We start from the raw sequence: 26,671 nt of genomic DNA, 5'->3' as shown, positions 1-26,671 counted from the left end.
TGTGTGTGTTTATTTTTTATTTGTGTGTTTGTTTTTGTTTGTGTGTGTGTGTGTGTGTGTATTTGTATGATTGAGTTTTTTTGTGTGTGTATGTTTTTTGTGTGTGTGTGTGTGTAGTGTTTTTTTGTTGTTTTGTTGTTTTTTTTTAGTGTTTTTGTTTATTTGGGTTCTGTTTGTTGTTTTTGGGCTTTTTTGTGTGTGTAAGTTTTTTTTTTGTGTGTGTTTGTGTATGAGTTTTTGCGTGAGTTTTTTTGTTTGTTTTTGTATGTGTGTGTGTGTGTGTGTAATGGTTTTCTTTTGTGTATTGTGTTTCGAGCGTGTTTGTATGTTTTTTGTGTTCATTTGTAAGTTTTTGTGTATGTGTATGTGTGTGTGTGTAAGTTTTTGTGTGTGTGTAAGTTTTGGTGTGTGTGTTTGTGAGTTTTCGTGTGTGTGTTTGTGTGTAAGTTTTGTGTGTGTGTGTGTGTGTAAGTTTTTGTGTGCATGTAAGTTTTTGTGTGCATGTAAGTTTTCGTGTTCATGTGTAAGTTTTTTTGTGTGTGTGTGTGTTTAAGTTTGTGTTTGTGTGTGTGTTTTTATGTTTTGGAGTGTGTGTGTAAGTTTTCGTGTGTGTGTGTGTGTGTAAGTTTTCGTGTGCATGTGTAAGTTTTTGTGTGTGTAAGTTTTGGCGTGTGTGTGTAAGTTTTCGTGTGTGTATGTGTAAGTTTTTAGTGTGTGTGTGTTGTTTATTTTTTTTGCGTTTTTTTGTTTGTTTTTTTGTGTTCATTTTTTATATTGTGTGTTTGTGTGTGTGTGTGTGTGTGTGTAAGTTTGTGTGTGTGTGTTAGTTTTTTAGTGTGTTTGTAAGTTTTAGTTTGTTTGTGTGTGTAATTTTTTTGTGTGTGTGTGTGTGTGTGTAAGTTTTTGTGTGCATTTAAGTTTTTGTGTGCATTTAAGTTTTCGTGTGCTTCCCAAATCATAAGTTTCAGACAACACACTCCTATGAGTGGCTAAGAAATCTAGCTCAGAAAAGTCAAAAATAGCAAATTAACAATCCCAAATCATAGGTTTCAGTCAACACACACCTACGAATGGCTATGAAATCCTGCTCAGAAAAGTCAAAAAATATCAACCCACACACCCCCAAATCATAGGTTTCAGACATCACACACCTACGAAAGACTAAGAAATCTGGTTATGAAAAGTCAGAAATAGCAAATTACATATCACAAATCATAGGTTTCAGACAACACTCACCTATGAACGTCTAAGAAACCTAGCTAAGAAAAGTCAAAAATAGCAAAATAGTCATCCCAAACTATATGTTTCAGACAACAAACACCTATGAAAGGCTAAGAAATCCAGCTCAGAAAGGTCAAAAGTAGCAATCCACCCACCCCAAATCATAGGTTTCAGACACTACACACCTATGAAAGACTAAGAAATCCAACTCAGAAAAGCCTGAAATAGCAACCCACACATCCCAAATCATAGGTTTCAGACACCACACACCTCCGAAAGACTAAGAAATCCGGTTATGAAAAGTCGGAAATAGCAAATTACACATCCCAAACTATTGGTTTCAGACAACATTCACCTACGAAATACTATAAAACCTTAGCTCAGAAAAGCCTGAAATAGCAAACTATACATCCCAAATCATAATATTCTGACAACACATACCTATTAAAGGCTAAGAAACTTAGCTCAGAAAAGTCGAAAAGAGCAAACTACACATCCCAAATCATAGGTTTCAGACACTACACACCTATAAAAGACTAAGAAATCCAACTCAGAATAGCCCTAAATAGTAATTTACATATTCCAAATCATAAGTTTCAGACAGTATTCACCTACGAAATACTAAGAAACCTTAGCTCAGAAAAGTCTGAAATAGCCAACTACTCATCCCAACCCCGAAGTTTCAGACAACAAACACCTATGAGTGACTAAGAATCCTAGCTCTGAAAAGTCCAAAAAGCAAACTACACCTCCCAAATCAGGTTTCGTGAAATATACTAATTGCATCCTTTTTTGAATCTGAGAATTACGGCTCACTGAGCCCGTCAAAAGCCGGCCTATATAAATCGGCCTAATTTCTTATTTTTAGGCGTTTCTGTTCTTTTCTGGTTTTAATCTGCATTGTGCACGCCTTGTTTGATGCATTTAAAGTATTAACGGTATTTTTTATCTTTCCATATCCTTTTACGATAGCTGGTATTTATCACACACCCAGAAAAAACAGCCCACGGAAAATAACCCCCACGGAAAATATCCCTGAGAAAAGACATGGGAAAATACCCCCTCCCCACCACCGAAAGATATGGTAAAAATGCTATTCAATTTACGCATAATAAAGCAATGTATCTTTTTCTTAAACTCACCCCCTTACTTTTCACGCGAAGAAACAGTTTGTTTTCACCTTACAATGATGGCGATAGAATTGAGGCATGGCCCCCTCCCCCTTTCACCAATGTCCTAAATATATTGTTAGATCTTAATTTGAAAATAACGAGATTTCACCGGTTCTCTAAAATAGCACATTGCGTCCGCGCCTAATTATTACAATTGCCTCAAAGTGTTTTAATTTTGACGGAGAAACAGTTCCATTTGACTTTGGCTGCTACGTTCGTAAACACAGAGGGGAACGGGTGACAGCTAATTATAGGCCTCGTGCCGGAGAGCCTTGTGTCAAAACCAGGTTCGGTTAATAACAACAGTGACGGAAGTCAATGATCGCTTTTAGCTAGGATATAGACACTTAAAATTGCATAAATTTAACGAAAGAAAATTATTTCTTTTTGCTAGAATTAAGGTCGTAACCAGAGGGGGAAGGAAGGATGGTGTTTACGTAACGAAAAAAGAGCATATTTTACACTTTTTATCGAGTATAAACATAATATAGAGACGTTTGTATAGGGGGGGGGGTTTACCCCAATAAAGTAGAGGGTGACCACGGAAAAAAATTTTATTTTTAAAATAAAAAATGAAAACAGAACTTACATTGCTAATTGTGGCTGCCAAGGCTTCAAGTTCATCAATAATTTCATATGTTCTATCCATTGTGTCACAATACTTTCTGATAATTGAAGGGGGGCACATGGAGGGCCTTGGGGGCACAGGGAGGGCCTTTGGGGGTCCGGAGGGACATTTGGGGACCGGTGGGCCTTTGGGGCCCAGGGCGGGCCTTGGGGGGGCCGGAGGGACATTTGGGGACCGGTGGAGGGTCTTTGGGACCCCGTTGGTCCTTTGGGAGCTTGATGGGCCTTTGGGGGGGGGCACAGAGAGGGCCTTTGGGTGCCTGGGGGACATTTGGGGACCGGTGGAGGGCCTTTGGGACCCCGTTGGTCCTTTGGGAGCTCGATGGGCCTTTGGGGGCCCGGGGATGGCCTTTGGGGGTCTGGGTGGGCCTTTGGGGCGCCGGTGGCCCTTTGGGAGTTTGGGGGGCCTTTGAGGGTCCGGGGGGACAGTTGGGGGCCTGGGGGACATTTGGGGACCGGTGGAGGGCCTTTGGGAGCTTGGGGGGCTTTTGAGGACCGGGGGCTTCCTTCGGGGTTGGGGTAGGAGGATTGGAACCCTTTGGGGTTGGGTTAGAGGACCTCACAACACTGTTCAAATGAAACTTGTGTATTATAACGACCACACTCAAATTCTCTTCTAAAATCTCTTCAAAAATCTTCTTTTAAAATGTCTCTATCTGTTTCGCCGAAATAGTTCCATAACCTGTCTAAAACGGTTTCGCCCAAATAATCACTAAACGGAAATTCAGCGTGTTCCTTTGTTATTGGCATCTCTGCGCTAACGCATTTCAAATTAATATGAAACCTTTTCGCGCGCTAAAACAATTCATCGCTAAGATGTTTCTTGCCTAATTGTTTCCATGGCCTTTGGTTATTAATATCCTTTGGAGTTCGACCAGTAGAACTGTTCCCGAGGCAAAGACATTAATGATTTGGATCTATTCCTGGAGAAATGTTTCTAGGCGAAAATTTTTAAAGTCTGACAGATGATGTCATTGATTGATTGATCTGTCAAGAAAGGGGAAATTAATTTGTTGTTTCTAAGGGGAATTATTGATTCACGATAGGTGAATTGAGGTCGACAGCACCGGTGTCCTGACTCGTGACAGCACCACGGGGTTTATGGTTTTCTCAGTGAGAAAGTTCCTGTTTTTCAAATTCTCACTGACAAAACCATAAAACAGACATGAATTGCTGTTGACTTCCATAAATGTGACAAAGTTCATGTTTTTCAAATTCTCACTGACAAAAACCATAAAACATCCATAATTTGATGTTGACATCCGAGAAAAACATCAAATAAATCGACCCACACACATAACCATCCATGAAACAGACATGAATTGCTGTTGACATCCATAAATGTGACAATGTTCATGATTTTCAAATTCTCACTGACAAAAACCATAAAACATCCATAATTTGATGTTGAAATCCGAGAAAAACATCAAATAAATCGACCAACACACATATCCATCCATGAAAACAACCATAAATGTGACAAAATTCATGTTTTTCCATGTGACAAAGTTCATGTTTTTTCATTCTCACTGAGAAAACCATAAGCCATGTGGTGATCGTCGGACCTCCTGACCCCTCTCTACTACTGCGTCATTGGCGCTTTACTGAAAACTATATGCGTCTTGAATAGTCTTGGAAAGTATACACAATATCAAATTGAATATTTGATATATAATAATATTAGTTGTTGAAAGATCCATCAGTACAAGAATTTGTTTCACTCTAATTTTATTTTTATTTTCAATGCTGTAAGAACTGGAAAAAGAAAATATTTGTAATATAATTCGTTTTCAGTGAAGCGCTTATAATGCAGTAGGCTTTTAGTTTTTATTTACAGTTAAGGAAAGGGGCAGTATCCAAACTATTCTTTGTAGTAAAACTATATTCGTCTTGAACAGCCTTAGAAAGAACTAATAAATTAAACTCAATATTTGATGTATAATGATATTAATTTCTGAAAGCTCATCAGTTCCAAATTTTACTATAATTTTAATGTTTATTTTCAATTTTAAGTACAAAAAAAATATTTGTAATAAAATTGGTTTTCACTAAAGCGCCTATGACGCAGTAGGTTTTAGACTTTTAAAGTGAGAGAAGGAGGCGATACCCAAACTCTTGTTTGTAGTGATTCTTGTTCATTTTAAGATTGATTTGCATATTCAATTTAAGTTTCACTCGTTTTAAGATTTATTAATTCATTTACATTAATATCTAGTGTATGTTTGTTTGCATTGATTATTTATTTAATTTCTATTCGTTTTGAGTTACATTTATATTTCAATAGCAAAATACTTTTTTTCGTTTTAATCTTGATTTTCATATTCAATCGAAGCATCACTCGCTTTAAGATCTATATATTCATTTATATTATTACTTGTTGTATGTTTTTTGCTATGATTGTTTATTTAATTTCTGTTCGTTTTTTCATTTATTCTTTAATAGTAATTTTTGACAGGTATTGAATTTTAACAGGTATTTTTATCTCCTGAGCTTATGTTTAAAATGGCCTCTACTTTTCTTTGAAAAACATGTTTTTTGGAAAGTTTTTTTTTTATTAATAAAAGAAACAAGCACAAACTTTTCTTGTTTACAAATAAGCCCATCCAAATTGCTGAAACGCCCAAATTTTCTGCATCTGATTGTTGAATAATGCAATAATCTGGATGGGTCGAAACCCTTATGTTGAATAGAGCTTTTGAACAAACTTAGGCTAGTGAAAACGTGTAAAAATTAAGTAAGACAAGTGATTTTTTGGAATCACAAGAGAATAAAGATTCCTTGGCATATCAATAGTCAAGTAAAAGGATTAATATAACAGAATAAGTTAGCTAATTGTTGTTGTTCTTTCTAAAAAGATTTTTGTAAGTAAGTCGATTAAATAATGATTTGAAATGTTTAACCTTAAATGGTTTTGATAATATCCATATTAATGCATAGCTTAGATTTATGGCAGTGACTGTCGTTTGCTACAGCAATCATCAAAGTTACAGTTTTTAGAGCTCCATGATGATGCATTTTTTTCAATCATTTTCTGCTGATTTATACTGTATTGTATAGGGTTAACGATGCTTCTTGACTATAAGAAGTCCACCGGCTCTGCAGTGTGTTCCTACAGCTGTGTCTGAACTCTGCGTTCCGTATTAACAAAGTGAGATCAAACCCGCTACGCAACCACAGGACTTCTGCTGATTTTTCCCACACGTTCCTTATTCTTAAACTCGGTGCCTCTTAAGTGTAAAACTACATAGCTGCACATGGAGGTGTTGTTCATTTAAAATTGAGTGCATGGGTTATCCTAATTTTTAAATATTTATATGGCGGTAAAAGTTTCCACTTAATCAATTCAAATAATTAGATTTCATTTTTGGTGTTGTTGGTACTTTAAAAAGATGCACAAGATACCCAAAGTTCAATAGATAAAGCATGTGTATAAACCATAAAATTGACTGTGCAATAGATGACCATATTAAATTTAAAAGAATCCAGTCTATTTTTTTTAAATAAAAGTTTCTTTCTGTTTTTCCAATTTTCACGATTTCAGTTATAGATACAGTGGCGGATCCAGGGGGGGGGGGGTGAGGGTGGGGGGCTTGACCTCTCCCCCCTAGTGTAGTCTAAAATAGTGTAATTTACTTAATTAACTCAAGTTTGCGTTAATTAAACTTGCTCCTAACGCGTGTTTATCGGATCAACCTATTTTGTGTCCCCCCTAAGAAATGTTTTACGGATCACCCAATTTAGCCCCCCCCCCTAAGAAATCCTGGATCCACCCCTGTTTAGATATACTACTTCTTACTTAAAATTATAGGAGCGAGTAAACTCTAAAAAATGTCGGTAGAAAAAATAACCTCGGGTCCTTTTGGTTTAGTTGATTTTTTTTTCTTTTTTGCTTTTAAAAATGTGTATTTTCTTGAATTTGACGTTCAGGAATATCATTTTACCTCTTCAACTTCTTTCATTCGTATATTGGTCAAATGAGAATTGATATACACAAATAGAGGGATAAACCCAATTAAAGTCGAAGCTTCAAAAAACAGACAAAACGAAAATAAACCTGAGGTTGTAAATATTTCAAAAGGTTCCTTGTTAAAAAAAAATACCTTGTTAAAAAAAATTAACGAAGTTCAACCTTTTTTACTTGACCTTGGATGCATGTTATCATTTGAACTATCTTTTTTTTCATTGCAGATAAGTGGAAACCTATGCGTCGTAACTTTTTTAAAATTGTTGGCCATTGTCTTAACTAAGCTTAAGACAACTTTTCTTGCTCAGCTCTCTCTCTCTCTCTCTCTCTTTTAGAGTTCAAATAATGAATCTTTGAAATAGGTCAAATAGTGTCTTTAAAAAAGCCTTTAAATTTCATTACATTCTAAATAGAGGTGATGATTTTCGGAAGGTGCTCGATTTTTTTGCAAAAACTCCCTGAGGTAATAAAATGAAAGTTGTAAAAAAAATATATCTATTTCTGGAATTGACCAGGTAAGACTTGGCAAAACTTAAGAAACTTCAAATGTTCTCTCGCTTAAAGAGATAAGCCCAGTCTTTATGGTTTCAGCGGTAGCTGCAATCTAGAAAAGAACAAACCACAGCCCATAGTACCCAAAGATTCAAAAACGCGTTAAGAAAATATGAACGGATAAGAGCTGGGTATTTTCTTTCTTTATAGGTGGCATGCTGGACAGGCTTCTGAATTGTACTATTTTTCCAACCGCGGATAAGTTTGCCAGAAAGGTCAGGGTATCATAATAGACAGGCTCTAACTTCTCTTCCTTTAATGAATTTAATTGAGTGAACCTCGTAAATAGTAACGGAAACTCTAGAACAATTCTTTTTAAGTAACAAAAAAGGTAAAGTCCTTTCACGACAATAATGAACATTGGAAAACCTTATTTAAAATCAAGATTTTAGAAATTTCATAAAAAAAAACCTTTAAAATTATTCAAGAAAACATTTTTCTAAGTTTCGTTCAGATTAAATTATTTTATTTCTTAAATTAAAAATCAAAACATTAAGAATATTTTTTTAAATATCAAAATTTTGAAATAATACATTAATGCTGTAAATATAATGTATTGTCCTTAACGTTGTATTTTAGGTTGCGGTTTTTGAATATAAGTTATTTTTCGAAGTATTTAAAAATTTTATTGGTAAAGACCAAAAATTAAAAGACAAAAAATCAATAAAAACAAGGAACGAAGTTAAAAACTTGAAGTAAGCATAAATTTAAATTGCAGCCAATTTAAGCCAGTGGGTAATTGCAAATGTAGAATTCACTGATTGTCTTTGTTGATATTTGAACTAGCAAGGTTAATATTTAAAGCCAATACGACTAAATGTTTGTTACGACTAATTTTCATAAGAATATGATTATCTTTTTTACAAACAGGCAATTTGATAAAATTTATTAATCTTAAGCATAAACAACAGGGGCCTGAGGAGGCGGCAGCAAACTGCCCTCTCATGATTATTGTTGATTTTCAAAACACTTGTAAATATAATATTTCTTTTTTACGAGAGAGAAAGAGAGTGTGAGAGAGGGAGATAGAGTAAAGAGAAAGAGAGAGAGAGAGAAAGAGAGAGATACAGAGATAAGTACTGAGACAGAGAGACCGAGAAATATAGATAAACATACTCTTATTTTATTCCTTTAGGTTCCAGCTTCTTAAATCCTTTGTTGCTAGCACAATTAGCTTATGTTCAACCGATGAAGATAAGTTTGTATTTCTAAAGACCTGGATCCTGGTGGCTATGGATCTAAAAACCTCCATTGGAAATATTTTTTCATTTCATGCTGTTCTCCAAGGCTTGTGTTCATTAAAATCTGTAAGTTTTCTTTCGTACTTTTCTTCCTTGATTTTCTTTAATTTTTAGTTTCTAAGGAAATCCCAGAGACTCAAGAGCATGATTATTTGTAGAGTTATGCATAATCTAGCTGTAAAATAAAAGTACTTCTCCTTTTAGTCTATGAAAATGTAGGGGGGGGGGAATTTACTTCAATAATCGAGGAGGGGGGATTTTATTAATTTCTCAAACTGTTTGAAAGAAAATAAAAACGGGTATTATTTATGAAAATACCAAAATAATTTATTTTTCAAAATCTAGGGGAGAAGGGGGCAATTGCGCCCCCTCAAATTAACATGCCTGCTTGTGGTGTAGACTGTTCAATTGACCCTTCTCTGAATATTCTATGCCCACTGGCTTGACACGATCATTCTTTGGGAAAAAAGAGGTGCTTCAGTGCAATAGATACAAAATGGTTTTCTTGTCCCTCCAGTCTAATGTAAAGCTCTAGCAGAAGGTTCTCAAAATGTATTTTTATTATATAAGAGCATCATTCAGGGGGTATCATGGTCTTTTTTGCATTTCTCCCAAATTTCCTCTCGTAATTACAAATACTGTTCTGTTGAATCTTAATTTTAATTAATATTATACAAATAGCGTTGACATTTGTCTTCTGCCACCTTTTTAATTACACATTTTTTAAATTTTGGCCACTATTGGCTGTTGTCAATAGTGGTTGCAGCTGCAACCATGGTGACATCCTTTGGCTGTTGGTTTAGTGCTTTTTTAGCAATGCTAAGAAACTCGGTGCGACAAAATTGATTTTGTATTTGATTATGTTTTATAAGAGAATAAATTTAAGAATACTTTTTTGTGAAAGCTCTAGGTCTAATGCTCAAAATAAATTGGATTTTAAAAATGTTTAAAATTACATGGAAAGAAGTAAAGAAACTATACTGACCGCCTGTTTTCAATGCCCTGGTTAACCCGTTACGGGTTATTTACTTAAAAATGATGATGCATTTTGAATGTTGTTTATTGCTGTGAATATTTGACCAAGTTTTATCGTATCTATGTTAGAAGGATATTTTTATTTCTAATGTAAAACAACATTAACACAGTTCATATTTTCTTTCAGAATATCAGCTTTAAGAGTATGTGGGAAATGCTTCGAAGACGTGAAACTAGTTTAGCCCTCAACTTTGAAACATTGCTAATTCCAATATTGAAACGTCTAGAACAAGGAAATGAACCTATCCCACCTAACGCATCTATACCAGATGTTACTCAGATAGTGTCAATAATAGCGCTGGAAGAAACATCTAATGATAGTTCCAAAAATTTAACCGCTATTTATGAACAAGTTTGCGAAGCTAGGTCATGGCAACTGAAAATAGGAATATTTCGAAAAAATGTGAGCGCGATTATTGGTAGCTTTAAGCCTGACTATAAAGTAGCAAGATTTTTTGAAACTGAAACTCTTTTACTGTTTTTGAAACATGTTTATTACCTTGAGAAGAAACAGTGTGACGTTGAGAGTTCAACAAAAAAATCCGGAACAGAGCGTGAGACAGAACTATAATTTTTATAAAATAAACGAGTTTATCAAATGAAACTGAAGGTTAGGTAATACAACCCCAGTATGTTGACAGATTATTCAAATTATTGACGTTATCAGATTTTTTGGAAAAACTTGCTCACTTAACAGTGGCGTTAATTCACGAGAATTTATGTGAGGAGGATGTATTTTTCAGTATCTAGCAGGAATAAAATTTTTTTTATTTTTTCATTTTTTCAACGAAAAAACCTAAAATGGGCATTATTCAGTGAAACTAACCCCCAAAAAGGTATGACACAAGGAATTTCCAAAACACAGCTAAAGTATTTCAGTTAACCACAGCCCGGGGGTCTTAAATACAGGTGTAAGAGGAGGAAGGCCCCTAAGATGTACACCGTACAGGGTCCACCGACGCGTGGACACCTCCCGGCGGTTACAAACCTTCCCCCAACATGGGTCAAATTACTTGGTGCTGCAGAACACGGAACGAGAGGATCCCTTTCTAGAGGGACAACTGTGAAGGGCAGATGATCCAGAACCTTGGACAATGGCCTTTGCTATGGGTAGAGAGGAATGGCATACCGCTATCCTGACAAAAATGCCACGAAACTCCTTCTCCTTTATATAATAATGAAATGGCAAAAAAAAGAATATTAACTTATTCTACCGCGTCCAGGGCAACCGACGGTCTGATATCTAGAGTTATAAATAGTAGAAATAATAATATTATTGATGATAATAACGATGATGATGATAAAGATGATGATTTTAATTACCACTTCCGGGGCAACCAACGATTATTTAACCGATTTGACAACTCTCCAGCCAGAGAAGACACCAATATTCACCCCAAAGACATCACTTTCACTTGGAACGCTAAACATACGAACCCTTGCTCAACCGGGAAAAAAAAAATTAATTTTAAATAAAATTGACCGCTACCATTGGGATATAATTGGATTATCAGAGATCCACCTTCCTTTAAATGGAATATAAACCATAAAAGAGAACACCCTGACCACCTCAGGACGAAGCAACGGTGTTCACCGTCAAGGTGTTGGCTTTCTACTCTCAAAACGTGCTAAAAAATCTCTACTTGCCATAAATCCACTCTCAGAGCGTATCATTGCCCAAGAAGGATGATCTGTTCATCAATGGGGACTTAAACGCTATCGTCGGACAATCAAACGCAGGTTTCGAAGACGTATTGGGCATGTTCGGACATGAGCGACAAAACCTTAGGGGGGAAATGCTCATAGATTTCTGTCATGATAACGAGCTTTTCATTACCATCCCAATGTTTCGACATAGACAACGCAGAAATGGAGATCCCCAGACGGCCGAGCCTCAAATATGATCGACCTCATACTGGTCCACAAGCGTTGGAAGTCGTCAGTGCTGAATATAGTATCTTTGGCCTATGGTGGTTTTGACTCAGACCATGTTCTAGTCATGTCAGAACTTAGTATGCGCTTCCGAAAACCCGCAACCACTCAAGAAAAGCAACCGAAAACACTGTGTCAATCTCCCAAAAAACATCGATACAAGAAACAAATATAAAACCGCCCAAAAATCATCAGAGAAACGGCTAATGAAATCTTAGGAGTACAGTCCCGCTCTGATAATCCATGGATGACACCCAAAATCTTCGATATCTGTGCTGGAAAACTTATTCACGCCAACAAACAAGACCGACAAAGCCAGGATGAATGCTAAAGGTTAAAACGTCTAGAAGAGAAAAAAACGGCTGGCTCTGCGCCAATACGTCAATGACAAGCACCATGAATGCGAAGACGCCTTCAAAAAAAAAAATGACAGCCACACCTCTACAAAAAAGCACGAGAGCTAGTAGAGGAGGGGGTGCTACTCCCACGGGGACTCCTTATATGGGCATAGACTACGGACGGGACTCCAAATAATGGCATAGAGTCAGTAGGGAGACCACTTGGTTAATGGGGTCAATGACCTCTTTTTCCAAGGTCGATTTATTTGATGTTTCTATGTGTAATAGCTCCGGGGCGAAGGTTGCACATGTGCATTGAATTCTAACGGGAAAAATGTTATTGATCTAGGACTCGAAGGTGAAGAGAATTTCCGAGAAATTGATTGCGTAATCGAGGGGGAAGTAAATTTCAGAGAACTTGATTGCGTAATCGAAGGGGAAGTGAATTTCCGAGAAATTGATTGCGTAATCGATGGGGAAGTGGATTTCCGAGAAATTGATTGCGTAATCGAGGGGGGAATTATTGATTCACGAGCCTGGGGAATTATGAAACAATATGGTCATAGAGTCCCTAGGGAGAAAGATTACGTAATCGCTCAATGACCTCTTTTTCCAAGATCGATTTATTTGTTGTTGTTTGGCTAGCCTGTCCTGAGAACTTGATTTACATAATCGCTAGGGGGAATTATTGATTCACGAAGGGGAAATTAAGAAACAAACATGGCTTCTTTAATCTGTGATTTACATAATCGCTAGGGGGAATTATTGATTCACGAGTGGGGGAATTAAGAAACAATCATGGCTTCATTGTTGTTTGGCTAGCCTGGTCTGAGAACTTGATTTACATAATCGATAGGGGGAATTATTGATTCACAAAGGGGGGACTTAAGAAACATTAAGATTTCTTTAATCTTAGGTCTGAGGGAGTTATTTATTTATTGTTGTTTTGGACAAGTGCATGCTAGGGGTGAATGTCAAGGTGTCCTGGAACAGGAAACAGTTAGATCACATGTGTCCTTCTCAGCCAATCATCGAGTCGGATACATCCTCCTTCTCAGCCAATCAGAGACGTGCTTACATATGATTTCCCCGTTACATAACAAGTCGCCCTTCAGATTTCGTATATCACAGGTTTGCAATATGATTAAATCATCAGAAAGGTCAAGAACACAGTTCAAACAACTAGAATGGTTACCATTGATGAAGTTGAAGCCTTGGCAGCCACAATTTGCAATGTAAGTTATGTTTTAATTTTTTATTTTAAAAATTATTTTCGGTGGACACCATCTAATTTATTGGGGTAAACCCCCCCCCCCACCCCTATACAAACACCACTATATGATGTTCATACTCGATAAAAGGCGTAAAATATTTGTTTTCATGCAGTGTCGAAATAAATGCTGCCATGTAATATTGTTTTTTTTGTTGTTCTTGAATAGACGGGGAAAATTATTGCTACTTACTCATTGTGCACATACGATTTAGTGTTAGTTGCAATCCGACTTTTGTCCCCAACAGCAGCAGCAACATCAGGTCTCAATTTAAAACACACTTCAGATCTAGTATATGTGGTCCGTCAATGTCGGGGAAAACAACACAGTTAAATCTAATAATTCAAAATTGCTATAAAATTTTTTTGGACAAACCGAAAAAAATCTACTATTGATATAGTATTTGGAAGGAGTCCTATGATAAAATAAAAGCTATTGCCACAACCATACCAATACAATTCATACGAGGACTTGATGTTTTCAATAGTATTGAATCGAACTCGTGGCTAATCATTGATGATTTGGCTGAATCCATTGAACAGTTCTCACAGGAAATGCTACAACTGTTCACCGTTCGCTCCCATCATGAACACATTTCCGTTACCCTAGTTCTACACAATCTGTTTCATCAGAGCAAATGTATGCAAACCCTTGCTTTGAATTGCACCGTTTATATTATCTATCGAGTCGTGCGTGTTTATATCTCACGCCTAAAAAGAAAAAATCAGATATAACCCCGTGCCCCTAACAGTATGGTTTAAGCGTAAACCCACGCGCCAATCAAGCCCTAAGGGTAAAATTTGTTGGATCTTAATAAGAGCACGCCCGACGATCTACGTGTAGTCACCGACATTTTCAACAATGAAATTACAGTATATCTTCCGGTGAACAGTAGAAAGTACTATTAGTCGCTATTATGACACTGAAGAAACTACACGAACAACGGCATCTGTTTTCCGTTTTAAGCACTTCAAAACCAGTGCTTAGGAAGACCATACTCACCCTGGGTGTTTACAACGATTTCATTAATCTTTTATCCGAACTATATTTAAATTTAAATGCAGGCAATGTTCAACGCCCAGAATGTTTTAGACAACTGTCAACGCAACAGCATTCAACTGAAAGTACCTTGGCTTTTGAAAACACGGGAAAAAAATTTAAAAGAAAACGGCTCCTTCAAGCGGGCGGTAGCTTCTTCACACTTTTACTACCAATAATTGCAGGACTTGTAAACAGTTTTCTCTAAATGGCAAAACCCTATAAAGTGACACCGTTTGAACTTGTCTACTCACCCATTGAACATTTTAAAGACAATATAAGCAGATTCATTACCGATAAGAATATTGCCGATGACAAAAAATTGCTTTTACTCCAAGATGTATTGCGACGTGTGGACAAACATAAACCATATCGTGAGAGACCTGCCACCGTCACCGTCACCACTGATCCCTCTAAACAGGACACATCTCCTCAAGATTCTGCAGCACTGCAATCAAAGGAGAAGGACTTGAATTCGAGCGTATTGAAAATTGGAAACCTATTGCCAGTCACCTATCGAGAACAGAGTAAAAGAGTATGATCTTATCTCATGTTGGAAACTGGTGAACATCAGGTTCAAGTCGAGAGCACAGGGACACAAATTATAGTACAGGGACAAAGTTATAATCTAGTTGATTTAATGTGTGATATGGTGACGAATCGTAAAGGACTCTTATCCTTTGACAATAATCTATACACCTTTCTGTGTACAATAAACTTCCCCAAAAGTCTTATTGGCAATAAGCAAATTCTAAAGAAACTAAGAGAACATCCAACAACATCATTTAAAAAAGAAGAAGATTCAATATTTGAAGATACTATCAGCAGCAGCAATGATTTTACAACACCTGTGGCTGCTAGTCAAAAGCGAAGACGAATTGATTCGCCCGCCAGTGTGCAAAAGGGGAGTGGACATTACACTACGTGTTTACGCTCAAAATGGATGAAGTTTTGAAAGGTGTCTATGAAAATATTGGCGAGGTGGGACGTTTAAGTTCTCCCAAAGCGCTTTCCAAAGCTGTCTCCGTCACCACCACCACATTGAAAAATGCAAAAGAGTATCTAGAAAATGAACCGAGTTACACACTACATCGGAATCACAGGCTTCGCAGCAAACAATATCGACAAACTAAAGCCTTTTTCCCTCTGCATATAATACAAACGGATCTTTTAACTTTAGACACACTTCAACAACGTCACAATGCCCCCTACAAATATATTCTAGTGGCAATCAGTATCTTTAGTCGCTATGCATATGCCATTCCGCTATAATCACAGAGAGGTGATGAAGTTGCTCGGGCCATTGAAAGTATTCTAGAGCAAGATTCACATAGAAAAATTCAATCGGATCGTGGCAGTGAATTTGTGAATTCCCAAGTGCAAAAGGTTCTTTTGAAATATAATACAACACTTTATCATAGTCACATTCCTATAATGGCTGAATGGGATTAAATATTACTAATAACTATTCGTATATTAATTTAAATATTTTGCAATTTTAAAAATACACATTATTTCATTATTTATTTATATAAAATATTTTTTATTTATAATCAACTACCTCATAGATCTCTGTCTAACTCTACACCAAAGTATGTTCAATACAATGAACATACATTTGATGCTTTTCTAAAGCAATACTCCTAGGGTGAAAAAGAGAAAAAGAAGAAAAAGAAATTCAATGTTGGTGATACTGTTCGAATTAATAGAACCACTAATATTTTTGAAAAGGGGACTTATTTGTGGAGCACCGAACTTTTTAAAGTTTCCACAACCCTAGACACCATACCCATAACTTATCGATTGCGAGACAACAAAGATTACTTAATTCTCTGTTGCTCTTATGACTATGAATAGCAAACCGTTTTTAACACCAGCTAAAGGTCGCAACTTTAAAAGATATTAAAGATATGTAAACGCCATTGCAAGAAACAGTTGCTTGTTAACCGGCTAGGATACAACTCAGATTTTGATTCTTGGATCAGTGCTGAAGACATTAACAATGCCCAATGATTTCTATGTGACTTTCATGTCCAATGTTTCTGATCCTCTCTACAATGATCTGAATAGAACAAGTGATTTTTGGACAAAACTCTCCCCCACCGTCAAATTCGATGACGGAAAGTATGAAGTGGCTCTTGTCGACTGTATTCTCAAAAATAACTACGACATCCTGAGAAAGGATCGTAAATATGATCTGAAAATCAGACAATCTGATTGGCCACCACCACCAGGTGATCAAGAACAAATCCAAAAATTCAATGGGATGGATTATCCATATGTTGCATTACCCTATGAGGAACTCACCTGTATGAATGATTTGTGTAGTACTATCAATAAAAGAATTTCCGCTCGTAAAAAAGGTGCTTTTCATTTCAACTATTCAAAGGAGGAGGGCAATATCTACATTAGTTCAACTATTGACAACGAAAAGGTTTTTTTCAACGATAACTTATATGTTGCAATCGGTTTTAAGCACTAGCGTCTCACTGTCAGAATTGAGGAAAGCACAACTTTCATATACGGTTACTATCCACCTACTTTCCTGACGGAAACCATAATATGTCTATACGCCTCCCGTGCAGAAACGGTACGAGATTGCAATTCTAAGCTCCCCCTACTACGAGTTCTTGAACGAAAAACCAATCAAGAACATATTCATCACTACAATATAAAGCATCTTCAAAATATCCCCGTAAACACTTCATATTTGGAACTCTGTCAGTTAACACTAAGAACCGAAGTGGGTGATCCAATAGCAATTTCAAAAGGTTTGGCTGTGATTACATGCCATTTTCGACCCATCGTTCAACTGCAAGATGTCTAATAAAAAAGTGGTATTCACTTGTCCTGATATTGACTGCTATGTTAATACTCTTGGCCCAAGACAACAGGGCAACGGAATGGACTATTACAAGGGTCGCTCGTCAGTGTCTGGCTACGGTCTTGACAGCTGTTTTGCTAAGCTGTTTCACTCTTCGCTACCACCGGCTAGAAAATATCTTGTACCGGCTGTGACAGATTTTGCATCCTCTACACTATACGATTGGGGCTCTGGCAAGGATTTAAAAAAAGTGCTTCAGAAAATCTTAGGTCCAGTGCGCGAACCCTTAGCGAGAAATTAGAAGAAAAAGGTAAAGGCTTAAAAAGGTCAAGAAACAATGCATCACTCATCAGTCTCCGCTCAGGACGGAAACGTAAGACATCATCCCCCTTCTCAAAGAAAAGAAGGAAAAAGCCGATACGTAGTGTAACCAGAAGTCCCAGGAAAAATAGAATTTTCAGATCGAAACTAGATTTCTTCTCCTAAAATGTCATACCTACCACATAAGGATTCCAAACCTTCAATCACCGCCTCATTGAATCTATTCAATGCCGAAAATGTTTATGTGAGTGTCAAGCATGGATACTATGAACAATTTTATCCACAGCAACCCCTCTCCGATAATCTCCACTTTCAAATTTATTCCAATGAAGACTACTATATGGACACGTCTTCAACATTTATAGATTTGCAAATGAAAGTCCGGAAATCCGATAATTAAATGCCAATTCGGGCCGATGGAATATCCTATGAAAATTGTATACTACATAATTTATTTCGTCAAATTAGTGTCTACATCAATGGCACGCTGGTGAGCACAAGCAACAATCTCTCCAACTATACAAGCTATATGCAATTCATGCTGATGACGCCCAAGGCATACAAGGAATTGAGAGGCGCCTCCAATGGATATGAATACAGTACTAATACTGATAGTACAGATGCACATAAAAATGCTACAACTATTGAATTACATCTAGTTGTTAAAATATATCATGAAATATTTAAAAGACCCCCAGGGCTGCCGCCCAATGTTAAAGTGGATATAAAATTGACGCTCGCACCCACCAATTTCATATTGAGAAAGGAACGTGCTGGTAATCCTGATGTACGTCTCTCCCTCACCTCAGCACTACTTCATGTGCGCAAACAGCAGGTTATGAGATCTGTTGCTTTGGCCGTGGAAAAACTGAGAGCCAATGGCAACAATATTAAACTACTTGTTCCTCATACAATCACCAATCAACGTCATATTGCCGTGGGATCACGCACCTTCACCGAGTCATCCTTTATCAATGGTGAAATCCCCTCGAAATGGGCTTTGGCTTTTGTAAAAAGCGCTAGTGCCATAGGATCATGGACTGAATGTCCGCATAAATTCGAAATGTTTGGACTTTCATCTCTTGTGTGCAAAGTAAACGGCATCCCACTCTACAATCTATCTTTTGATAAATCCTATAGAACATTGTACGAGTTGACCATGCAAACCCTAGATCATGATTCTCAACTATTTGAAAATGGTATAACCGAAGATATGTTTGCTAAAACACATGGTATCATTGTACTGGATTTGTCTGGCACACAGGATATGAGTATAGTACGTACAGGGACTTTACGTTTAGAGTGTACATTTGCCAACCCAGTGGCTGAGAGTGGTGCCCTAATCTCACTAAATCAATATGAAACCTATTGGGAAATCACTCCCGAAGGTAGTGTTCTACTAGACTTGGAGCCATTAACACCAGTCAAATAATCAATGTATTTAATATGGACCCTTACATGTCCCAGTACAAATCCTATTGTCTACCCTCAGACTCTCTTGGAAAAATTCAAAGTGCGAACAATACCTTGATTATTGTTAATAGCAGTCCGTCGACTGTTCTGACGTGTAATTGGCTGTGCATCTTTCAAACACAGAAGAATATTGAATTTTTTGATCCTCTTGGTATACCCTATACATTCTACATACCTCACATCAGCAACTATATTGAGAGCAGTGGGAAAACTATTATTCAAAATCGAAAGAGGGTGCAGGATCTAACGACTAAAAGCTGCGGCTTCCATACACTACTATATTTTGTGTTCCGATGTCGTGGCTATACTTACAAGCAGTTTCTCCACATTTATAGTGACAACCCTCGTCTGAATGACTTTCTAGTGGAAAATATCCTCTCAGACCTATACAGTATTGATTTCAGTGCCCTAAGAGTAAAGTGCTTAAAAATGTTTGTGAATTTGTTTATTAATAAAATGCATATATATATACAACAATGTCTTTAAATCTTCACTTTAGATTTCTTCATCTTCGAGGTATTGGCAACTGTCGTGAACCACTAATGCTGGTAAATCATTTGGATTAAATGTATATTGATCTTGATTGACTGCAAAGTCAGTTTCAAATTTTCTGCAGTATAATGTAACTTCACTCTTGTCATATCTCTGTGTATAGTCAATGATACCATTTGCTTTCATATTATGAAATTCACGAGTTTCAATCTGTCTATTTGAAGCAATATCACATAAAGTGTTTTCAAGTGGTGAATCACATTCCGTCACAGCCAAATAAAAATCACTTGGTTTATAGTCATAGCAGGTGTTGTCGTCACAGCGATGACGTAGAAACCAAATTGTCTTGTTACCCCAACAGTTAAATCGTAGACCAGATTCCTCTTCCCAGAATAATTTAAATCCACGACGATACCAATCTCGTAGAAATAAACTAAAATCACGTTTAGGATTCTTTCCAATCATATCGGGGTAAGTATTCTCCCACTGATTACATTTATCATTGTGACAATTGGAGCACAGGTGCCCTCTAGGGTGAGAATCACACACCTCCTCAAGACATGAATTACATCCTTTAATTTTTACTGCATAGCCTCTATGTAATTTACAAGGATTACATAATTTACACTTTTCACTATAGTCATCTATAATTGTACAAGTATCACATTGATTCCAACTGCCAAGAGTGTACATGAAAAATTTAAATATAGAGAACATTTTTCGGTTTCATATGTCAACTCACTCACAGCTAACATGAAACTAATCGTCTTCACTCGATAAATTCAGGGTGGAGGGGAATGGTGGGAGAGAGGAGTAGCTCTGTGACGTTACCTCCTTCGAATGATGGGGGAGCCATCTACATTGAATCCATTGGCAATATTTTCAAAAGTATACCCACAATATGATTCTGCTTTGTTCCAATTAATATATCAATAAATTGACTATAAGCATTTGAATCGCATTTTAACAGCTTCATGCAATAGTCCAATGGGGTAGAATCACTCCTCATTATATTGTCAATTGTTCCTCGACAAGAGAATATCCTGCATTGAAGAGATAACTCGATAAAATCATCATCCAAAATCAAATGTTTTTCCATAAACACTAGATTTGATCTAATTCTCTCTTTCACAAATTTATTCATTTTTCAGTCCTTTCACTCCAACTGCTGACTCTAGACTGACCCTGATTCGTTAGCCTAACCTAACCAGAAAAGAAAAGAGAACAATTTCGATTTCGAAACAATTTTATTGAATAATTACAACAACAACCTCAATAATACTGAACATGTACACTCAGCGATACTGTTTATTGTCTTCAATATGTTTCACCAATGCACTTAAAGCACATTGAAGTCTAGTCACGTGTGCTCTATCAACTTTAGCGGCAAAACATAATTGATCCTCCATTTTAAATTTGCTCAATGATATCACATATCTTGCATATACAGCATCCCATTCCAGACATAGCCGTGATCCTTTCGTGATTTCCACCGCAATGTTTGGTGCTCTTGTACTATTATCATCAACTCCACTATCAACTTCTAATAGGGTAAACATTCCACTCATCGCCAACACACACAAATATATATCCAAAATGAGTAAAGTCACAACTGTTCTTCTTCTCGCTCCTTTGAATTCTATTCACAGACTAATAAAACTATATAAAAAAAACCCGGTCCTTATATTCCACCCGCCCGCTAAGATGTAAGCACGTCTCTGAGTGGCTGAGACGGGGGATGTAACCGACTCGTTGATTGGCTGAGAAGGAAACACGTGATCTAACTGTGTCCCGTTATCGGATCAATAAAATTCCCAATCGATTATGCAATAAAGTTCTCGGAAAGTCATTGCCCCTTCGAGTCCTATATAAATAAAAGTGTTACCTGTCGCCTTACTTGCAAATGGGAAACATTCGACCCCCCCCCCCCCCCGAGTTATGACCCATAGAAACATCAAATATAGCGACCTTGGAAAAAGAGGTCATTGAGCGATTACGTAATCTTTCCCCCTCGGGACTCTATGACCATATTGTTTCATAATTCCCCATGCTCGTGAATCAATAATTCCACCATCGATTATGTAAATCATCCCTCATGTCATTCGCACGTGGCCAAACAACAACAGATCGATTGACCTTGACACAACCACCCACCTGAGACTCGATCGAAAATCCTTGAATAAATTATGTCCAGTCATCCCCACGCTCGTGAATCAATAATTCCACCATCGATTATGTAAATCATCCCTCGTGTCATTCGCACGTGGCCAAACAACAACAGATCGATTGACCTTGACACACCCCCATTAGACTCGATCGATAATCCTTGAATAAATTATGTCCCGTCATCCCCAAGCTCGTGAATCAATAATTCCACCATCGATTATGTAAATCATCCCTCCTGTCATTCGCACGTGGCCAAACAACAACAGATCGATTGACCTTGACGCCCATTAGACTCGATCGATAATCCTTGAATAAATTATGTAAAAAAAAATGAAAAAAATAGCTTATTTTCAGAGTGTTCAAATCATCCCTACTGTTTTTAAAATTTGGATTATTATTGCTTAATAACATTTGGTTAATTCAACTGAAAGTTCCAACTTAAGATATGAAATAGAAGGCAACAAGTTGTTCTTTTATTTTAAATGTTTTAAAAATTTTTTTTTTTTTTCACGAAAATTTACCGAATTGCACCCCAGTGGCACTTCTCGGGGCCCGTGACAATTCCCCCCAACGCTTACCTGGCCCGTGGCACACCTCTGTGACGCTACCCTGACCCGTGGCACATCTCTGTGGACCTTCCCTGGCCCGTGGCGCATCTCTGGGGCGATTTCCTGACCCGTGGCGCTTCCGGAGACACTTCCCGGGCCCATGGCGCAGCTCTGTGGCGCTTCCCTGGCCCGTGGCGCATCCTGTGGCGCTTCCCTGGCCCGCCTCGCTTCCCGCGTTGCTTCTCGGTTCCGTGGCGCATCTCTGTGTCACTTCCCTGACCCGTGGCGCATCCCCCCCCCCGACGCTCCCCCTAACCTTGCCCCCACAACACTCCCCCGGACCCGCGACATATCTTATATTAGTATAAGATATTTACAATCTAAAACATCGCATTACATAGTAGGTTTTGATTTGTTCAAACAATTACTCTAAATAAATTTTAAAATAAATACTCTTTATATTCTCGTGGGAAAAAAAAAACATGATTTTAAAAGTATAGTAGACTCCTGTAATTATAAACACAAAATTAATATTTAACGTTTTTTTTTTTTTGTAATATTTGTATATGCAAGTCTAGACAATATGCTATATAGCAATATAAATTATCAAACCTAAAAATTAACATAATAAATTTTCTTTTTTTTTTTTGTCTTCAAGAATAATAATTATAAAATTGTAGAATGCGTTAACATTACGGGATTAAAAAGGGGGAACATAATATTTAAGGTTGAGAGAAAAAATAAATAAATAGTACCGCATAGATATACTTTTACGCAGTGTTCGAAAATGTTGCATGTGGACAAAGGCCTATAAAAGTTGGATGAAATCTATGGATATTTCTATATGAAAGGTAGGAAAAAAACCCTTACATTTTTATATGTCGGCTGCACTTGGGTGCCAGATGGCCCGGGGAGCGAGTGTTGCAGGGTGGACGGAACGGTATCGCTATTTTCCTGTGCGACTGGGTCGGCTATTTCATGATCTTTCATAGATGAGACGGCAGGGTTCTCCATATTATAAGAAACCATCCATTCTCTTTTCGGTTTTCGACCGGACTGTATGGTGGCTGCCTCGTACACTTTTGCTTTCTTGGGTGGAGGGGGTATGCATTCTTCACAATGGTCCTTAAAAATAAGATAAAATGTTAGTATATAAATAATTTGCCCCCCCCTTTTTTTAAATAAAGAAAGGTAGTACCCTCATCCATGTAATTTTGTTTAGTATATCACTAAGAAAGCAAAAAGTAAAAAAATTACATTATATTTAGATATCTCTCAGTGAGGGGGGGGGGAGCAGAGAAATTTAAAACAATGGTTGGGGCGGGGGGTTAATATTTTAATATCTCTGAGACAGACACACACAAACACTTTTACAGCGCGATGAAAAATGGATTTGTTTAGATATTTCTATAAGTTAGGTAAAAAAAATGCTCACATTTGCAAATTCCGGCTGCAGTTGAGTACCTGAAGGCCCTGGCGAAGCATGCTGGACCTCCTGACCTTGTGTAGGTGGGACAGCTCTTGAAGGCAACGCATGATGGAAAGTGAACGGGCCGACGGCGTTACATTCTTGCACCAATGTGGCAGCAGGGTTCTCCAACCAGTGGCTGGCGTGCTGTGGGGCTGCCTCACCCTCCCTTGCTTTTACAGGTGGAGTGGCCATATATTCTTCATAATTGTCCTGAAAAGAAGAGAAAAAAGTTAGTATCGAAATAATTTTCCCCTTTTTCCACAGAATAAAAATTAGTACGCCCATCCATGCAATTTTGTTTAGTTTATCACTAAGAAAGCAAAAAGTAAAAAAATTTCGTGAAATATACTAATTGCATCCTTTTTGAATCTGAGAATTACGGTCCACTGAACCGTTCAAAGGCCGGCCTAGTTTGTATATTTATCACACCCCCCCGACAAAAACAGTCCACGGCAAATAACCCCACGGACAATATCCCTGAGACAAGTCATGGACAAATATCCCCTCCCCCCACCACCGAAAGAGATCGCAACCATTTGTATATGAGAATAAAGGCGCACTGAACCAATAAAAAGCCGACCAAGTTTTTATATTTATAATAACACCCTTAAAAAAACAGAACCCCCAAAAAAAACCACCCGGAAAATCACCCTGAGAAAAAAGACATGGAAAAATATCCCCTCCCCCACCACCGAAAGATACGGTAAAAATGCTATTCAATTTAAAAAACAAAGTTTAAAAAATTTCGTGAAATATACTAATTGCATCCTTTTTTGAATCTGAGAAAGAAGAATTACAGCTCACTGAACCGTTCAAAGGCCGGCCTAGTTTATATATTTATCACACCCCCCAGAAAAAAACAGTCCACGGAAAATAACCCCACGGAAAATATCCCTGAGAAAAAAGACATGGAAAAATATCCCCTCCCCCACACCGCAAGATATGGTAAAAATGCTATTCAATTTACGCATAATAAAGCAATATATCTTTTTCTTAAAGAGAAACCTTTGGTTAAGCCGCTATCCAAATTATTGTATATTTATCAAAGCCGGATGTACTTTAAAAGGGGTGTCAGTAATTATCAGATAAGTAAATCGTTGCGAGAAATCTGTAAGTCAAACCATAGCGGACATTATATTAAGAGATTGACAGAAAGATGAAAATTTCATTTAGGTAAGATATTGAATTTATCAAAAACAGAATTGTCAACGTAAACAGAGGGGAGAGGAAGGACGGTGTGTACGTAACGAAACAAGAGTGTATTTACGCCTTTTATATAGTATAAACATCATATAGTGGCGTGTGTATCGGGGGGGGGGGGGGGGGGGGGTGTGGTGAGCTGGAAATATAGAGGGAATGGAATTTATTTACATTGAGTATAAAGATTGTATAGTTTGTTGTGGGGGGGGGGGATTTAGGTGGAAATATAGAGGGAAGGATAAGTATTTCTTTTTGCGAGAATTTGGGATTGTACAAAAATGGTGGCAGGCGGGGCGATCTAGCTGGAAATATAGAGTGAAGGATGTCAAAGGAAAATTTGTTTGAAAATAAAAATGTACTTACATGGTAAATTGAAGTTGCCAAGGCTTCAAGTTCATCAAATTTATCCATTGTTGTTTACACAGCGTCAAAATACTTTCTGATAATTTAATCGCATTGCATAACCGTTATATACGAAATCTCAAGGGTGAATTGTTATGTAACGGGAAAATCATATGTAAGCACGTCTCTGATTGGCTGAGAAGGAGGATGTATCCGACTCGTTGATTGGCTGAGAAGGAAACATGTGATCTAACTGTTTCCTGTTCCAGGGCACCTTGACATTCACCCCTAGCATGCACTTGTCCAAAACAACAATAATAAATAAATCCCTCAGGCCTAAAGATTAAAGAAGCCTTAATGTTTCTTAATTCCCTCTTCGTGAATCAATAATTCCCCCTAGCGATTATGTAAATCAAGTTCTCAGGACAGGCTAACCAAACAACAATGAAGCCATGTTTGTTTCCTAATTCCCCACGCTCGTGAATCAATAATTTCCCCTAGCGATTATGTAAATCACAGATTAAAGAAGCCATGTTTGTTTCTTAATTTCCCCTTCGATTACGCAATCAATTTCTCGGAAATCCACTTCCCCTTCGATTACGCAATCAATTTCTCGGAAATTCACTTCCCCTCGATTACGCACTCAAGTTCTCGGAAATTCACTTCACCTTCGATTACGCAATCAATTTCTCGGAAATTCACTTCCCCCTCGAGTCCTAGATCAATAACATTGCTCCCGTTAGAATTCAATGCGCATGTGCAACCTTCGCCCCGGAGCTATTACACATAGAAACATCAAATAAATCGACCTTGGAAAAAGAGGTCATTGACCCCATTACGCAATCATTCTCCCTAGGGAGGCTATGCCCATATATGGACTCCTGTCACGACTGGTACCCCCATCTCTACTGGAGCTGTCAGAAAAGAAACCCGTGACAGTAACAACCCTGTTAGATAAACATGGACAACTTATCATAGATTCTGAGGAGAGGTGGGGACGCTGGAAGGAACACTTTTGCCAGAAACTGAACCCCACAATAACCCCTGACCCATCTATCCTACTGTCTTTTCAACTACCGGAGTACCCAGTAGATCCAAGTCCACCACCATTACGAGAAGAGGTAGTTGCAGCTATACAATCCCTGAAAACAAATAAAGCTCTGGGCCCAGATGGCATACAGTCAGAGTTACTTAAGTCAGGCCCAAAAGAACTGGTAGACATCTATAATAAAGTCACAGTAGGCATCTGGGAAACAGGCTACTTCCCCAGATCTTGGACGAAAGCCATGATTGTCCCACTTTACAAAAAGGGTGAAAAAGGGGACTGTAATAACTACAGACCAATGAGCATGACGAGCCAACAGGCAAAGATCCTCACGAAAATCCGACTTGACCGACTAAAATCCCTGACAGACCTCACTTTAGAGGAATATCAGGCCGGCT

At 37.6% G+C, this 26,671-nt stretch overlaps 1 protein-coding gene across 2 annotated transcripts in view; it reads left to right on the top strand.

The window, feature by feature from the left end:
• Positions 1 to 10,463, top strand: part of LOC148941357 (SH2 domain-containing protein 3A) — a 69,203-nt gene extending 58,740 nt beyond the window's left edge. For both annotated transcript variants that reach the window (XM_089103974.1, XM_089103973.1), the window contains exons 7-8: positions 8,672 to 8,843; positions 9,940 to 10,463. In XM_089103974.1, coding sequence (XP_088960100.1) covers positions 8,672 to 8,843; positions 9,940 to 10,383 — 616 coding nt within the window. In that variant the 3' untranslated portion in view covers positions 10,384 to 10,463. The remainder of the gene's footprint in view (positions 1 to 8,671; positions 8,844 to 9,939) is intronic.
• The last annotated feature ends 16,208 nt before the right edge of the window (positions 10,464 to 26,671 follow it).

This window comes from Artemia sp. Qi Xiang Cuo, chromosome 18 (assembly GCF_049724085.1).
Source record: "Artemia sp. Qi Xiang Cuo chromosome 18, ASM4972408v1, whole genome shotgun sequence".
In the NCBI taxonomy this organism is placed as follows: Eukaryota; Metazoa; Arthropoda; class Branchiopoda; order Anostraca; family Artemiidae; genus Artemia; species Artemia sp. Qi Xiang Cuo.
This window is presented reverse-complemented; position numbering and strand designations above follow the sequence as displayed.